The 19,315-nt window shown below is 31.4% G+C and overlaps 2 protein-coding genes across 2 annotated transcripts; both read right to left on the bottom strand.

Moving 5' to 3' along the window:
• Positions 1–350: 350 nt before the first annotated feature.
• LOC100259962 (ribosomal RNA large subunit methyltransferase N-like) lies at positions 351–11,617 on the bottom strand. Its single transcript, XM_002265251.4, has 8 exons — positions 11,225–11,617; positions 8,007–8,117; positions 7,453–7,587; positions 6,462–6,566; positions 4,881–5,050; positions 4,667–4,766; positions 2,821–3,081; positions 351–705 (listed from the first exon to the last, which is right to left on the bottom strand). Exons 1-7 carry the CDS (start codon positions 11,477–11,479, stop codon positions 2,839–2,841), a joined length of 1,119 nt encoding a protein of 372 aa, XP_002265287.1. The 5' UTR covers positions 11,480–11,617; the 3' UTR covers positions 351–705; positions 2,821–2,838.
• A 3,858-nt stretch (positions 11,618–15,475) lies between these two features.
• LOC100854891 (uncharacterized) lies at positions 15,476–16,026 on the bottom strand. Its single transcript, XM_003631639.2, has one exon. The coding sequence runs from the start codon at positions 15,984–15,986 to the stop codon at positions 15,672–15,674; it is 315 nt and encodes a 104-aa protein (XP_003631687.1). The 5' UTR covers positions 15,987–16,026; the 3' UTR covers positions 15,476–15,671.
• Positions 16,027–19,315: the final 3,289 nt, after the last annotated feature.

The following is a 19,315-nucleotide window of genomic DNA, read 5'->3' as shown; positions in this document are numbered from 1 at the left end:
GTTCCCCATCTATCCAGGTACATGTTTGATGCCATAGATGCACTGGTTGTCCAGAAGGTTGTACTTCAGAATCAATCAAATTTCCTCAAGTAGGGTTTGAAACTGAGCCACTGAGGCACAATGGGAGAGTGAATCTTATGGACTTCAGTTCCTGTCCCTAAACATGATTTATATAGCTTGAAGCTTCCTCTGCAGGACCAGAAAATTTGTAGTAATTCTGTTTCATGCTGTCAATTTATTGAGTTTATCATCATGAGTGTCAATGGCAAATACTGTTTCATGACAGTATTCAACAGGCTCTGAAAGAAGGGAAGTGCAGAAGATGCGTATCAAACCAAGCAGAAGAAGTATTGTAGTAGAAAGAAAGCGCTTTAATTACTTTTCTGTATGGACCTTATGGGGGGCACAGACTTAAAATTACAATCAGACCAATATTCAATCTCAATGTTTGGTTCCCCCCCTTCTTTTTTTTTTTTTTTTCCAAATTTCAGTTTCTGATCAAACAAGTGAAACCTCGGTGACCACATATTATGAACAAAGAACTGTCACGAATAATCTCTCTGCTCTCTGATCCTTCTAGTTTACAAAAAGCCCTAATTTTATGGGAATTCACTCATTTAATTAGAAGAAAAATCATTTGAAACTTTTTCCGACTTCAACTGAGGGCTACTTCCAAACTCAAGCTCAATTCCCTCCACCAAGAACCTGCATGCAAAATTAGAAAACACAGGTGTTATCAACTTTAATCATTCCAAAATTTTTCTTTCCAACACTCCAAAATGCAGGAATACCAGTGATAAGATACCTCATCCTCTGTCTTCCATAAGTTGAAAAAGAAAAAGGAAAAAAAAAAGAAGAAAGAATTGAGGGACAGATAATAGAAGAATTAATAGAAAATTGATGAGATGAATTTTAATCTGGCTAAAAAATCACAAGGTACAATTTTTCTTGGGGGTGAATTGCTCACTTTAAAGCAATAACAGATCAAACACTTGGCATAGCTAATTAAGAATACCAGTTCATCCACCAGCAAACCTTATCCAAATTGTAGAGGTTTTGGAAAAAGTAGCTTTTCTTTAAAATATATATATATATATATATATATATATATATATATATATATATATATATATATATATATATATATATATATATATATATTTCATGAATAGATTGGATTGCAAAATAATTGTCAAAAGTAATCCTTGTGAAGCATGTGGACAGGAGGTGTTTGGTTTTTAAACTTCATCATAAAACCATAATTAGCATTGTTGGTTTTAATTTGAAGTTGAATAAAGCAAAAAACCAACATTGCCAAGTTGGTCTTAGTATATGAACTAAACTGCAGTAGCCAAAGTCGGTTCTATTATTAAAGCCACCATTGGTATTGTTGATTCTGGTGCACAAATATAAACCGCATTTAACAATGGTGGTTTTAAGCCAATTTTGGTTTTAGAACAATTTTGAAATTGGCTTAGAACCACCATTGCTAATGTTGGTTTTAGTGTTAATTTAAACTTTACCTTAAAACCACAATTGCAAATGCTGGTTTTAGAGCAATTTTGAAGTCATCTTAAAACCAACATTGCTTGGGTTGGTTTCAAAGCATTTTGTAATTAGCTTTAAACCAAAATTACTAGTTTTGTTTTTGCCACAAAAAAATAAAACAACACCTATCCACATGACCCAAAAGCATTACTTTGGCAATTATTTTGCAACCTAATCTATTCCTACAATATATATATATATATATATATATATATATATATATATATATATATAAGAATTACTTTTTCCAAATGTGATGTAGCCAACATCCTTCATCAAGATCTAAGACTTCCACCCAATTCTCATTGGACAAGAAGGTGACATTGGAATAAACTTTATATCTTTGTTTTTAAAAATAAAAAATAGTAACAACTAATATTTAAAATGTAGGAACTCAAACAAAATGTATAAGTTTAGCTTATGCTATTAAAAATTACTTTTAAAATTCTTAAATTTTCATGTGATGAAATGTTTTAAAAACCCCAGGTTTTTTATACAGTCTTTAAAAACCTTTATCTTTTTATGGTAAGTTATATCAGTTCCTATATTTTGTATTTACTCATATTTTCTGTTTTTGTTTTGAAGACATAAAACAGAAAGTGCATCCAAATGACAATTGAATAACCTTCTTATTGCAATTTTTTTTTTCTAATATACAAACTCTCTTTCTTTTCTTTTTCTTTTTTTCATTTTTTGTCTCTACCTAGGACTCAAAAGGACTCAAACCTGGAACCTCTCACAACCCAACCTGACTACTTACCACTTAAACCTGCAACCTTCTTATTGCAATTTCATAAACATGGTGAGGTACTTTTATTTAACTTGAACATGTAGAATGGACAAACTGCTGACAATTAGCATCTTAGTTCAAGCAAATGGATCATCCTGGTCAATCCCAGTGCATCTACGGATGTCTACAATAGGTGGATCACTTGCTTGTGTGGTGCCACATTGTGCCAAGTTCATGACGTGCAGGGTTGGCTTTTCATGTGCATCCTCTTTAATTCATCACAATTACCAAATATTTATCAATCGTAATTTTAATCATTTCTTTACAGGGATGGCTTTTGCTAGACACTTAAGATATACCTAAAATTGGATATAAGTATTTAGGAGATTCGGTAACCTATAGTAATAGTTGGGATTATAGATAGACACAATAATAAAAGAATGAAGGTGCCTGTGTTGATCAGAGATAAATTTATTCCATCATACAAGATTAACTGGAATTTAATGTTAATACTTCCTACAATAAAAATAAATCTGCCTCACCTGAAATGAACTGCTGTATCAAAGATGCAAATCTTCAATGTCGGTTAAGAGACCAGCACTTCCTGTAGACCTCTTATCTGGTTGATTAACCACCAACTGACCACATGCACCACTTATGTCTTGACCCATTTGCTTGCGTACTGTTGTCCTGATGTTATAAGTACCTCTAAGAATTTTCTGAAATCTTGCAACTTTCTGTTCGCTACTGGTTTTAAAATAACTTAGATTGCCAATGGGATTGAAAGGTATAAGATTTACAACCTGCTCACAAAGGAACACAATCCACTGAAAAGGTTAGGAGTGGATCAATGCTAAAAATGATAAGAATCTTTTAGTCAATAATGACACATACAATTGGAAAAGTGAGCATTTGGTATGCTTATTGTAATGATTCCAAAATAGTACTGTTCCATTTCAAAGACCCCCCAAAACCATGTCTTGAAAAAAGAACAATGTATGGCCAGATCATTTCAGGCCTGCCAAAATTTCAGACCTTCTAAATGAGGATTATCAAATTGAGTATTCTGGAATGTCTTCCTAGCGTTTTCTCATATGTTCTAATTTCTAATAACTTTCATCCATCATGGCCCCAAATTCTTCCATCGCAAAAGCAACTTCCATACTTGACTATGATATACAACAGAGGCCTGATGAACGATAAAAATAGATCAGCTCATCACTTTCAAGATAATGGTGTAATATTCAGTAGTCATGAATAAAACAAGACTCAGCAGTTCTGATTCTGGAAAGGAAGATTTTCGTATGCTTAATTCCCAAGGAAACATGGGGCACAATGTATGACAACTATGCCACATCAATCACCACATAGAAGAAGATATGAAGTTTCGGATATTTTTAATGTGCAAAAATTGTACTATAAGAAAATGCCAAAAGGGAACAAACACTAGCACACGGGGAATATACAGGGGATTATCCAAGGGGAAGAAAAGAAAGACTGAACCAAAAGACATCAAAACTCCATAATGCCGGCGTAGTAGCTTATAGGGAATTATATCTGGTTTAGAATGTTTTTCCAGAAGTTATATTTAATTCTTAAATTGTTATTATTTTGTCTTTAAAAAAAAAAATTGTTCTAGGAAAAGGCTTCACTCAAACATTAACCCAATTCAACCTGATTATAGATGGCTTATATGTTTACATTTTTAAATATTTGAGTTGACTCCATAAGACTTTTCAACCTGCTTATCCGTGCAAAGGGCTTTTCTTTTGGTTTTCTTGCTCCTAGGTGTTTGTTGTACACCCCTGACTATAAAGGGTTCACCCCCTTTGTACACTCCTGAGTACAAGGGTTTGCCTACTTTGGGAATTCTCACATCTTTACTTAATTAAAAAAAAAATCAATTTAAAAAATAAATAAATAAATAATGCAGAGAGAGGTTCTTCAACTTGATTATAAATGGGTTAAGTTCAAGATGGAGGCAACTTTAGATCTGGTCCGTGCTTGTGCCCATTTCCAACACTACCTTAAATTCCATAAGAAAAGTCTGCAAATCATTAGGGCTTCAGGAGTCACTGCTTAATATCCTTAATTGAATCTGCAGCTTCAACGTAATAACCCTAAACCTGAGATTAACTATAAAACCTGTTGCCCAAAAATTTAGCAAGTGTCAACATTATGGTCTGTTATCCTTTGTCTCTGTTGGATAAGTTATTTGACTATGAAATCCACTATGTGGGCCATAAAAACAACTAATTACTTCCCACATATTTGAAAATCTGTTTAACTAATCAGTAATCCACATATTGAAAAATATGCACACTCTTCATAGCAAAAGCATGATGAAGCAGAGTTTCTGCATGCAGTAATTTGAAATATAGATCTTACCACTTGAAATGTCTCCAGCAATTTCCCAAGCTGGTGAGCATGTTGCTCTTCATCATTCACCTCATCAAGCATTATGTACTCAATAAAGATTTTCTGTCCACTGAAAATCCAATTAAAAATGAGATATCGGGACTCTAAAAATGACTGGAAAAGAGAGAAAAATGCAAGTTTAAAGGATTTTTCTGCAGATCAGTGATGTAAATCTAATCTTTACCTATTCGTTTGGTAGGTCCGCAGGGTATCCATGAGCTTTTCCAAAGGAAAAGCTCGAGCTGCAGGCATTATCTGACAACGGATATCTTGAACTGGTGCATGCAGTGATACTGCCAAGTTCAAATTTGGTAGATCACTTTGGAGCTTGTTGATAGCATGAATAATCCCTACCTGAAGAAGATTGAATTCAACCAGTATGCTTTTAGTGTAGGAGTAGCCTTCACCTGAGTAATATTCATGGGTTATTCTAAATTTTTTAGGCAGCTTGAAATTATCCTTAAAAGTACACAGGTATAACTTTTCTGGTAGGACATAGAGAAAGGGAAAAAGAGAACAAAATAAGTTCAAAGGAAGAAACCCAAGTTCAGGGAGAAGAAAGGATCTCACCTTAGGTTCCCACTAACACCATGCCATGTCAACATCAAGAAAAGGATGATATCCATAAATTGATGTCTCATTTAGTACTACATTAAGCACACTGAAATTCAGCTCCATCTGATGATTTTGGTCTTTGACCTCAGAACTCAAACCTATGGACGGTCGAAGTTTTTTTCTTTTTTTTTTTTAATTTTCCATGAAACTAATGTTGTAACCAGATGACTAAAAATCATCAAATGAAGCTGCCTTTCAAATGGTGTATTGTGATTTTTTTTCTTCATGCTAACATGGCATGAAAACAACTAACAGTCTGATCAAAATTAGAAAAGAAAAAACTAATGTATAAGTGGAAATCTAAGCTATAACCTTGCCAATTTTCTGAAAAAAAAATAAAAAATAAAAATTCTACTCTTTTTCTATTCCATCCAAAACAGGTGAAAAAGAAAAGGAACTTAGAGGCCATGTATAAAGAGAAGACTATAAAACATCCTATCCACTCCTATAATGTCTTTTAATGAAACAAAATTATTTGATAAATTATTCTCCTAGGATGCTTGACTCAAAACAAACTCAAAGACAACTAAATAAACTCCCCACCCCCTTCCAATAAAGATTTTAAGGCAAAGACACACAAGAACACATCACTCAATTGCTCTTCAGGTTTATAAATTCTGAAATTATACAGCTTCTTTCCATTTAACATATGAATGAAAGAGATATGCACTTTTGCAACAGCTGTAGTCATCTTTTTATCTAACCTAGACCTTGCCTTCATTATTTCATACAATTAATCAATGAACTTATTCTGCTTTTCCACTTTCCATCAGCCAAACCCACATAAAATTCTCAGGTCAATTTATAGCTTCCAAGGTGGTAGTGGCATACAGTCCAAGGGCAGTAAAAATGTTATAATATCTATGAATAATACTTTGAAATTACAGTAAATATTGTGTAAGACATGTCCTTGTTGATCAGGAAACTAGGGCAACTTTATGATACCACTTATAAGTCATGGTATGATGGTCAATGACAAGATTTCTGCTACATGAGCAAGCAGGATAATGATTTCTAGTCAATTTAGAAAAAATTAACAACTAAAAGACCTTCGACAAAAATAAAATAAAATGATCCAACAGGTATATAATTTTCATGGAAAATCAAAAGAAGGTTAGGCTTAGGCATATCATGAGTTTGCAGCGTATACCGTTGATACAGTGATTTTCTTTGGTGATAGCTGAAATGGAGATCCTTGCATGATATGGATAGCTTCCACTAAGGCAGAATAGTTATTCAGAGGTTCTCCCATTCCCTGCCCACAAAATTGATAATCAAGGAAAGGACATACAATTTTAAGGATATTTGGGGCCAAAATAGTTATAGGCTTATATTTGAAGACTTACAGACTTATAGTTGAAGGCATTAGGTAAGGTTTCTATCAGAAAAACTATGGCATGCACAGTGAAGAGGAAGGGTAGAAAATGGAAGAACTATATCCTCATTTCTGATTGTAATGTAAATATAATAATCATAGAAGTATATTGAGACAGTAGCATGGGAAATTTAGTTCCAATTATTAAGCATAAGAATCATTGTGGCAATGTACATGCCACAGAAGCTGAGATGCAGAGAGCTCTTCTGCCTGTTTCTACTGCTTATATATAGTAGCATTTTTTATTCCAATATCTAGAGATTGGTTCAAGTGCTCACACATGGTAACATTTCTAATTCCAAAACCCACTAGCTTCCGGCAGAAGCTCAAGAAAATTAAATATTAAAAAATAATGAGCAAGTTTGGTCAAATACCATAAAGGCTTCCATCAGTTTTCGGTTTTAAATTTGTTTGTTTGTTAGTTTTTTTTCAAATAAATAAATAACATAACAATAAGATATAATATTTCAAGCTTCTAGAAAATTTATTTTACTGCTGATATTTTCTTGTGAGGATCAACTATAAACCCACTTATCAAGTGAATAAAATGGCTTCAAAGTGGCATTCTGGAAATTAGTCAACATGATGTTCTGGACTCAAGCCAAAAATAACTGGATTTATCCAAATTCAGAGTTGGAATCATTTCATATGAGAAACACTGTCAAAAATTAACGCTGAAAATAAATTGATGATTTCACAACCCTCACCCCTCAACACCCCCAGATCCACACACACACGACAACAACAAGAAGAAAAAGGTCATTACCATGAACACAACATTCCGTATTTGCGAAAAGTGAGAAGCATGCACTAATTGTTCCACAATTTCTCCTGAGGATAGATTGCTTTTAAATCCCATGCTTCCAGTTGCACAGAATTTGCAGCCCATTTTACAACCCACCTGTAACAAAAGGAAAAAGGCAAGTGGAATCAAATATCTGTACAAGAAACTGACTCAAATTTGTAACTCATAAGTGGCAGGTGAAGACAGAACTCCAATGACAACAAAGAAAAGGAAACGGAAGTTATATTAGCTGAAATCAATAAAACATGACTAAAAAATTGTCTTGGTTTTGAATATCAAATGCAATAAAAAATTGAGTGCCATATATTGAAAACCAATATTATTCTCTACATTCCTTTCATAAAGATGCCTCAGGTATGGACCAGGGCAAACCTTCCAGCCATGAAAATGACATGAGAAGTGATTCAAATCTCACCAAAATAGCAGATTTCTGGCCTTGGTTTAATGTAAGCAACAATGTCCAAATGATAAGGAGTACTTCTTGCCATGTAATAGAGGAAAGGAAAATATGATACCTGAGATGATATGCACAAGGTTGACCTTGGACCTCCAGGACGAGGTTTTCCACCATACTTCCCTAAACGTGTGTCATACCTCATAATCACAGCTTCTACAAAAGATCCATTCTGGTAAAAATGATATGGAACACACATCAATAAAGAGCCCAACTCACACTTTTATATGAAAAGGCTACCAAAGCAAAGTCTATCAATTGACAAGAAAAAAAAAGCACTGCTTCAAGAGAGTGGGAGTGAATTTTAAATATGAGCTATCTATGGATATTAATCATATAAAGCTATCAAGTGAAACTCCACAACCGCGCATCTTGTACACACCTATGACTAAGAATTTGCAATGCAAAAAAGGTCGGTGTTTTGAATTAGCCAATTTTCAGACTACACAAGATGAAAATATACAAGAGAATTCATAATGGGCGGGATGTGAATATTGTAGTTAGAATGTGCATCAACACCCTTGAAAGTTGACACCCCAAGTTACCAAGTGCTTCATTTGTGTTTGTTTTGTTGCAGGTGATAGATCCAATATTTATTTTTGGGAGGATATATGATGGGAGATCAGCTCTCAAGCCATCTTTTCCCTCACCTCTACTCCCTGTTGAGATTAGTCTTCCCATAGCTAGTTTACTCTTTCATGCATGATTCCCCATCTACAAATGACCTAGCCCCATACAAAAAGAAACGCAAGAACAAGTTTTTGATCATCAGATCCAAATACTCTACATTTTCAAATGATCCAATATTTCCCTCCTCCTAAACGATCTAGAAAAAGCACAATGGAGCAGCTCTGCATGCCTTCTCTCTTTTCTTTCCTACAAAAGTCCCCTGCTAACTTAAAAGGGTCTCATGAACTATAGAAGGTATCACCCATGTTATGCTGACCAATAAAAAAATAAGTACCACAACGATTTTGTAGAGTGATTGGATTCTTGTCAAGAGAGGATGTTGTTTTTTGTGTTCTCTCTTGTTCAATGAGCTTTTAGGCATTATTTGTATGCGTCACATGTACTTTGGTGTGTCGTCTTTTGACACATTTTAATATATTAGCATTTTTTTCTTATAAAAAAAAAATTCAGGAACCACAATGTCTTTATTGTAGCACAATAAAGAAGGATGTTCTTAGCAGATTCTTCTTCAATCCTAAACAGAAAGCATCTGTTTGCCAACGTCTAGCCCCTTCTATTTAAGTGGTTTGAAGTCAAAATCTTTCCCCAAGTTGCTTCCAATCAAACTCACTTTGTCGATAATTAAGGATTCCAATTTTTTTTTTTTTTTTGATAGACTTAAGGATTCCAAATTACCTTCACAGGGAAGTTATTATCTCTATCTAGCTCCATATAAAAATAGAAACCCTTCACTGAAAATTTTCCATCCTGCTCAAGCTAGAATAAGCCATCCTCCTTGTCCCTCCACACTGATTCCTCTTGAAGCTTCAAGAGGAAAGCCTCTACTGCATCCAACACCCAATCATGGAAAGACCTTATGAAACAAGACATCTAATGCCCTCCTTGTGAGGTGAGGGATGGGCATGGTGTTCGCCTTTGGAAATCCATAAGAAAGGATTGAGATCTATTGAACAGCAAAATATCTTTCTAAGTGGGTAATGGTCAAAGAGTGAGATTTTGGAAGGACAATAGTGTGGAGACAAACCGCTTTGTGTTTACCTCCCCTCCTTATTTGCCCTAGTTGTTTCTAACAATGCATAGGTGGTGGATGTTTGAAACTCAATAGTCAAAGGGCAAAGGGGGTGGATGGGTTCCTCACTTCTCTAGGTCATTTAATGATTGGGAGTTGCAAAGTGTGGAGCGTTTTTAGCTGAAATTTCAACCAAAAAGGGCGTATAGGAATGAGGAAGACATGGTGATTTGGATAGTTTCGAAGCGCAGAAATTTTTCAGTCAAATCCCTCAATTCCGTTTTGGAGCCCAATGACCTTTTATTGTTCTCATGGAGCATCATTTGGAGTTCTTGCATGCCACCCAAGGTGGCTTTTTTTGCTTGGAAGGCAACATGGGGAAAAGCCTTGAGTTTGGACCAAGTCCAAAGGAGGTTTTCTTTGGCAAACAATTTTTTTCCTTGTCACTTTGAAGAAGAAACTGTTGATCACATTCTTCTCCACTATGCAAAGATAAGGATTCTTTGGCAACTGCTTTTTACTCTCTTTGGAGTGTCTTGGGTTCTTTCCTTTTCAGTTAAAAGACACTCCTTGGGTGGCATTGGTCCTTTATGGGTAAAGTTCGTAAGGCTACCCCAATGTATCTTTTGGACTGTTTGGAAGGAGAGGAACATGCTTGCTTTTGATAATGCAGAGTTTTCGGTCCAAAGGATAAAAAACTCTTTTATTCATAATCTGTGGTCTTGGTCTAGGGTGCCTGTAGATGTGGACCCTACTTCTCTATTTAGCTTTATCGATTGGCTAGGTTCTAAATGAGGACATGTGATGTTTTTTGTTCTCTCCCTCCCCCACTTGGTTGAGCCTTTTGGCGGTTGGTGTATACTTCCTATATACTTTGAGACGCTGTTTGGTGTTTCCTTTTAATATATATTCTTTGTTTTACCTATTAAAAAAAAATACCCTCCTACACCCGTCTCCTCTCACAAATCCGAAACCCAAGAACCTTTGCAGTGGCAATGGCAAAAAGAGAAGGAAAGAAGGCACTCAAATCCTGTTTACAGTATTTTTCTTCTCCCCTTCCTACCCTGATGAAAGAAGTTGGACCTTGGGGCCTTGCGGTTTCTTTTCCTATAAATCTTTCTCCCCACCCCTTTTAAATGTGGATTCACCTTCTCCTTCCTCTAAACAAGCTGATTGAGAAATTCTAAAACTCCATAAAAGTTCAGGCCTTTGCTTGGTTGGTGGCTAATAAAAAGGTCAACAAAAATTATTTACTTCAGCCCAAGAGGCCTTATTTAGGGCTCTTGCTGTGTCTAAGCTTTTGGAGAGGAGAATGTGCACACCATATTTTCATCCACTGCCCGTTTGTGTTAGAGCAATGACAAAGTGGAGTCAGTTCCAATAAAATTACCTCATTAAAAAAAAAAAACCTATTGTCAAAATAAACTCTGTTCCACACAAAACCAAAATTAACTCATATTTTAGGTCCTCGCCATAATCAGAATCACAAGATAATTAAAAAAAGTAAAATTAAAATCATCAAATGGAAAATTATGAATGACGATCTTATCCATAAACCCTAGATCATAAAAGGCGAGAACCTGCAACTTGATGAGGAGTTTGGTGGTGACATTGTCGGACGAATCGATGACCGTGTGGAGACTGGAAGTAGAAGGTTTGAAGTGTGACCGAAGGAGAGGGTATGCAGCGGAAGGCAACGAAGTAATGTCATCCCAATCGCAGTTAGGGTTTTGAACCACGTACTTCCAAATGAAAGGGATGAAGTTAGGGCTTATTCCGGCACTGTGAAACTGCCTTCTGAGCTCTCCGCCGTCGAATATTGATGAGATTGCCATGAGATGAGTAGGACGGCGACTGTTTCTGCAGACCGCCGGTGGAAGGGCGGGGCTGGAAAGTGATATTACTCAGGCCGGCTCTAACTACTTCCCGGACATTATTTATTTATTTACTAAAAATGAAAAAAAAAAAAAAAAAAACTAAAAATGTCTATTTGGTAATTGTGTTCAAAACCGATCTGAAAAATAATTTTAACAATTTTTAAAAAATATTATCTGATTTTTGTAAAGTTAAAATTTGTTTGAAAAATTAAAATATTTTTACTTTATTTTTAATATTTGTAAATATATTTTAAAAATAATTTTTATGCCTAGTGTTTCATTTTTAAGCACTATATATGTTTATATAATTTTTTTTTAAAATCTCTTAAAAAGCAAGTGAAAACAACATAAAATAATTAAAAAATATTTTCTAAAAACTTTTTTTTTGTTTTTAAAAACAAAAAACAAAAAATATTTTTTTTATTGTTAAACATATTTTTTTTTCTAAAAAACAAAAAACTATTCTAGTAAACAATTACCAAATAAGCCCTCATTTTTTAGAATTTGTATTTTTTTTTTTTGAAATGTGGGATTTGATTCATTAATATAAAAATATATGAAAAAAAAACCCTCAAATTTTTTAAATTAGTATTACTATCTTCATCTATTTAAAAATAATTTAAAATATATGTGCTTTTTAATGAGTCATCCAATTAGTCCTAAAAATATCTCCTTATTTGTCATGTCATCCAAATCAATTGACAATTAGTTTTCTTCACGTAAATATTTCCCATCATTTTAGATATTTTATTATTATTAATATTTTATTTTATTATTAGGAAACTTTTTCCTCTATAAATATTATAAAGCAAGAATTTGAAAAAAAAAAAATAAAGAGTTTATTCTAATATTAATAATTATTTAATATAATAAATAATAAAATTTGTTGAAAGAGTTTTTCTCATATAAAATATTTTACAATATGGTTGGACTTTGATATATAGTATAAAAATAAATAAATAAATAAGTATTTTATATTAAATAAATTAATCATGAACAAAATAATTATATATTATTAATTTTCTTATTTATTATTTAATAAACAACATTATTACTTTTTGAATTGGTAATTATGATTAAATAGGATATGTTTGATAATATTTTCTTTTAAAATTCTAGGAAAAAAAATATTAATCTTATTTAAATAAGATTTTTTTTTGCAAACTAAAATAAGAATCCTGCAATGTGTTTGTTTCTAAAAAAAATCTATATAATAATAGTAATAATAATAATAATAAAATATCTATAAGGACAAACTCTATATAAAGAAATCTAGTCATGAATTGATTTTAAAGACATGACAAGTAAAATGATATTTTTGGGAATAATTGTGTGACTCATTAAAAAAAATGCATGTATTTCAAATTATTTTAAAATAAATGAATATAATAGTAATTTAAAAAATTAGGATTTTTTTCCAAATATTTTTATATTAGTGAATCAAATCCTACTTTTTTCTAATATTAAAATGAATTGAGTGTTATATAATTATAATTATTAAATACTTAATTGAGTTTCTTGTTAGGCTCAAGTTATTTAATATCCTAATAAAAGTTGAACCCAAATTAAATTTGGGTTATTTTTTTCTAAATTAAAAAAAGATTGTCCAAATTCACTTAAAATTTGGTTGGGATAAGGGTGAGAGAAATTATCAAGTTTGTAGAGAGATTGTGTTTGCCATTTAAGCTATGTTTTGTTGATGGGATATATAATATGAGATAAAATAAAGTTATGTTTTGTTGATAGGATATAATAAGAGATAATATAATATTAAATAATATTATATATAATTCCTGTTTGGAAAGTGATTGAATAAAATAAGTTATCCTATTACAATTTTATTTTATATTCAATCAATTATGAGATAAAATTAAAGACGGGATATATCATCTACAATTTTTTTTAGATCCCTTCTATATATGAGATATGTTAATCCTAAATTAATACATAGGATATATCATAACTTTATTTTCTTATCGATTTTTTTATATTATAAAATAAAATTTTATTATTGTAAAATTAAATTTATGATTAAAAAATATTTATAAAATAATATTTAATATAAGTATTATTTAATATATATATAACATATGTTCACTTATATTATATCCAAGTTAATATATGAATTTTCTATTCAACGGGATATAGATGTCGTCCAAGCTGAACTACATGTCCATTTGTGAGTAAGTAATGGAGGAGTTGCACCGATTGAGAAAGTCTAGAAGATTAGTACCCTTCAGTCCAATTCCAGCGGTTGTTGCTCTGTTGGAGTTGCTAGTATGTGAAAAAATTGTAAACAAACTGTTACATAGTCAAACCTTATACACTATCAAATTTAATACTACTATTGAATTTATAAGGAAAGATACGAATTTTCCACAATGCAAATCCACGTTGACAATGCCATCCATTCTAGGAGCCCACCTTATTCTTGTTGGCCAACAGAATGATAACAAAGTCAACTCCTTGAATCTCCATTCCCCAAATCCAACCCAATAATCACACGTGTAAAACAAGTAGCCAAATTGCTTTGACTTTTACGGCTCTTCAATAATTAATACTAATGCCGTTAGCATGTAATAATACAATCAGAAAATTAACTAAAAATATCAATTATTTCTTAATCAATCGACTTCTCGTCCTAGTGCATACTTCGTAACAATCCTAAGGTTGAATCTTGTGACAAAATGCACGTGACAAAAATGGTTGAATAGTGGCAAAGTATCCATTCTCAACCAAGCTAATGGATTTTGACCATCCATTCAAGGTGCCACAAGGCTGTAGATGCTGACCAACAAGATGAGAATAGCTTGGAGCAAGAGAATTTTAAAGGGATTCTTCCCAAAATGGATTGTATTTTCTTCTTCAAAGCTTATCCTAATAAAAAAAATCTATGATTGTGTGTGGATGAATTATTAAAAATAAAAATAAAATGAAAAATTTATCCTCATAAAAACTTAAACTTATTGTTATTTAATAAATTATTAAAAATAAAAAAATAAAAATTTATGCTCATGAAAATTAGAACTTACTCATAATATATATATTTTATAATACATAATATAATAGACATTTATATTTATATATTTATAAAAATCAAATTTATATAAAAATAAAAGGATACAAATATAAAATAAATGAGTTATTTTTTAATCTGCATCTTCAAGTGACACAATAGGATTAATTCATTGATCTAATACTTCTTCAAGTACGAAAGACTAATCTAATAATAAATCATTATAAATATTTAATTAAAAAAATTACTACTTCAACATCATTACATCATTATTTGAGTTGAATAAAGTTTTACAAATAATAAAAAAAACCTCATTTGATTCTTATAAATAAGAGAGATAAATTCATGTTTCGAACCAACAATGATTTAAAGCAAATAGATAGATAAAAAACAAATCCAATTTCTCTTAGTTTTTTTTCTTGAAGAAGATTTAGATAGGAGATTTTTGTATACTGAACGATTGTTACTGGAAGTAATTATGAATATTCTATGTTAAATATTTGAATTTAATAAATTTTAAAGATCATAAATCTTTTTCACGAGCTGAAATAGAACGATAACAAAACAAAAAACATCACATGGACTCACTTAAAACAAATTAAAATGTTTTTCATCCTTTAAACCGGAAACTCTATATTGTGGAAAATAAGTTTCAACAATTTTAAGAAATGGACTTGTATTTAATTAAAATTTAAAGATAAAATTAGAATTATCATTACGTGTAAAAGTCAACCCTTATCCCATTTTAATAGATTGCTCAAAGCACGAAGTCATTTTCCATATCCACCTCCGATCTAGGAATGTTTATCCAAACAAGCCATTACCATAACAAGCAAGAGGCTAAAGATCTAATCAATTATTTTTACAGAAACAAAATTGTGGAATCCGGTGAGGTCGTTTGCAGCATTGATTGACACAATGACATTGAGCCGGAACAATTGAAAATTGAAATTGAACAATTTTGAATTGGATTTATATATATGAACTACACAATTTGCAGAATTAAAAACTAGAAAGACAAATCAGTCTTGAAATCGAACCCTCCACGCTTGTATACAATTACAACATCTACAGAATGAACTTCAGCTGAAGACGTCATCACAAATCAAACAATCGTAAACTCCGACACACATTTCAATTTATCTTCTTGGAGAAATTATTACTGAAACCACCGATCTGCCTTGAGCCTTCTGCTGCGGTATGAGCGAACAGAGAATCCTTATTAACGCTGAGCGACCGTACAAACCCTAGACTCGGCTGCCGATCGGTGAAATCATACTTGGGAGCCTGGAACTCCGACCTGGTTCGTCGATGAGACGAGCCATGGGAGGAGTCCGGCCCGGCCAACAGGCGGTAGCCGCGGCTGGAGCCTTCGGAGAGGCACCTGTAGCCACTGTGAGCCTTCTTGCTCTTGATGGCGTTGAAGAGAAATGGTATGAGACCTTCCATTGGGATTTTGGTATTCTCTCTTTGAAACTTGTTATTTTGTATACGGAAAATGAAGGCACAGATTCCTTTATTTATAGTGTGAGTAGTGAATGTGAGGAAAATTCAAGGGTGACGGGATAGTTATTAATGACATTTATGTCCTTGAATGGACTCCTTTCGGTCTCGTAATCGGGAAAACAGGAATTACAAATTCGTCAATTGAGGAATTCATGGGGGCTTTGAGGTAATTTTGTTTGGTAAGTGGGGTTTTCGAAGGAAGTGAGCAGCAAAATATGACTTTTCCTTTTGACAAATGAAAAAACAGTATGTGGTGGCAATTTTGACTGCTTTTTCTCCCTTCCCAAACGCGGCTTTACGCGCAAAATCCAAAATCCAAAATCCATGGTGGTTAAGGAAAAAAATTAGTCAAATACTAATCACATAAATTCTATGTATACTAAAAGAAGGAAGAAGAAACCTTTTTATTTATAATTATTATTTTCTTCATTTAATTAAATATTTATAATGATGTTAACTACTATTTTTTCGATGATGTCATTAGTATACTATATTCACAATTATCTTACTACTTATTTTATTATTATATAAATTAAAGTTGGAAATCATATTTAAAAAATATTTTTTAAACAACAATTGCTTAAAATAAATTGGGAAGGGTGGTGTAGAGAAAATGCAAACACCAAGTGTTACAAGAGATTATTTCAATTTTTGCCTATGGGCATTTTTGTCAAATTCCAACCAAGTAAAAGTTTTATTATCAAGGGTTTTTAAGCCAAAGTCCGCAAAGTCTTATACTTGGATCATGGTTTTAAGAGATTTTTACAATTTCCTTCAAGAGATATCTTGTAAGGATGTAAGTAATTTGTTGAAATAACTTATTAGTATTATAATTTGATTCAAGGATCTAGGATTGATGTGCACAAAATAAACATGTAAGGTTTTGAACAAAGGTGTACTAAAAAGCACTCTCCAATGATAATTAATATTAAATCCTTCAAAAAACCGAACGGAGTTAATAACATTTTATGTAGAGATTGCAAACCAGCTAACGATTAAAAACATCTTCCAAAAGTTTTGGTTAATCATCTAACTAGCTTTTGTACGTTTAATGTATTAAAGGTGATTGTTATGAGATACGAGTGATCTAGTTGACCACCCGATTGAGCCAATAAGTGCCAAAAAGGTCTTCGCAATTTATTATATGAAAACGAACAACATTACACAATTTGCTTCGTTCAACCATATCTTCCTTGTCTAAACTTTGATTTTCAAACTCTTGGAAGCGTTGGAATGATGATTTCCTCAACTTCAAATATCTTGCCTCATAATTATCATAGGAAGCTATCCAAAATTTAGTGCAAAATCAAAGTTTCATCTTGCCTTTTCACTTGATTTTTGAATATTTGATTTCCCTTTGATATATCTTCTTAAAATGTCTCTTTAAAAATATATATTTCTTAACTAACACACTTAAATATAATTATTAGATTTAAATATAACATTATTATCATCAAAATCGAAATTAACTAGATCTTGACTTTATGGAAAATTTATGCTTTTAAAAAAAAAAGCTTATGTAAAATTAGAAATATATTACTTAAACTTATATAAATTAGAAGTAAAAAAAATTACGAAGTTAACCCAAGTAACTAATAATATGAAAAGATATATTTCTCAATCATTTTTACAAGCATTTTCTAAATCTTTACCCTAAACTTTTCATTCCACCTTCTCCCCTTGATCTTCCCTCTAGACCTTTTACAAACAATACACATATCTAATCTCTTTCATGGTCATGTCTAATATTCACTAAAATAAAATAAAATAATTCAACAGTAAAATATAATATTAATATCAGTTTTTTTCCCTAAATAATGAATTTTAAGTTTATTTTCAAAATTAAGTATGAATTTAAGAAAATTGAAGATTTAATCCAAATATTAAGTTATATAGAAAAATTATTTTTTTAAGACATAATGTTTGTCCAAGATGAAGTTTTATAGAAACAAATCTTAAAAATTCTAAGTATATTGGTAATATTATCAAATAATAATTTAATAATTGGGAGCAATCAAATTAGACCCCTCCACATTTTAATGTTTTATTTTTTATTTTATATATTTTTCTATTTTTAAATTTAAAAAATTGCTATAATAGTAAATATGTACACTCATTGTTGCACTCCAACCTCGTAAGACTACAATTTGGCAAGTTGGAAGACTAATTCTTGGGTTGGAAATTCCCAACCCACATCGAAACCTGTTGGCAATTCCAGTTCCAAGAGTTCCCACAGGTTCTTAGATAAAAAGTCAAGAATGAAATATTCTAATAAATAAAATAATTATTTTATAAAATATATTATTAATTACTAATTTAAGATAAATAATAACCCTTAAACTCAAATTTCAATATTCAAAGATATTTAAATAATAAACTCATTAGTCTAATGTAATTGAAAAGTAAGAAATGTTAAGAGTTCATTCCTTATCATTTTTATATTTTTTATACTTTAAATAAAATAGTAAATAATATAATTAAAAACTAATAATGTTCGGATTCGGGTGTTAGTAGGTTGCCCATACATTTAACACACGTCAATCCCAATATATTTAGGTTAGTATTTTTCTAAACCAAGTCTAATCTCAACCCTTTCAAACTTTGTTCATATTAACCCAAACCTCAAGTTGGGACATAATGTTTGGGTTGGACTTGTCCAAGTTATAGCCCTATAACCCTTAATACTATTTGTTGGAATTACATTATTATCAAAATTGAACATAAAAAACTTATTTTTGAACCCAAAGTTCATATTAAAATTAAATGGCTCAATCAATTAGATGAAAAATAATTTATATTAGAATAACATTATTATACATATTTTATTACAATATGTTTTAAATATCAATCAATCTAAATAAAAAGTCTAAGAAAATGAAAAGAGTGTCACTTCCAAAATAGTAAAAGAAAGTTTCGTCCATATGTTTTCATTTAGATCTAGACACATTTGTGAGAACACTTTCCATTCTTTTTATTGTATAGGAATACAATAATAATAATAATAATAATAATAATAATAATAATAATAATAATAATAATAATATTTTAAAAATAGTATAGGAAATAATATTTATGAGTATGCTATTAGAGATAAATAAAATAAGTGAATAATATTAGAAAGGAAATAATTCTAGGAAATTCTATCTGCAAGTATATAATTGCTACAACTCATATAAGCAAGAAAAAATCTTTAATAATTTGTCACATGAGAGAATTTCAAACTCTCCCCTTCAAGTTGAGCAATAAATATTTTTTATTCTCATATTGCTTAA

Source organism: Vitis vinifera, chromosome 3 (assembly GCF_030704535.1).
Source record: "Vitis vinifera cultivar Pinot Noir 40024 chromosome 3, ASM3070453v1".
Lineage (NCBI taxonomy): Eukaryota > Viridiplantae > Streptophyta > Magnoliopsida > Vitales > Vitaceae > Vitis > Vitis vinifera.
The sequence above is the reverse complement of the archived record's forward strand: the minus strand, read 5'-3'. Positions and strand labels throughout refer to the sequence as shown.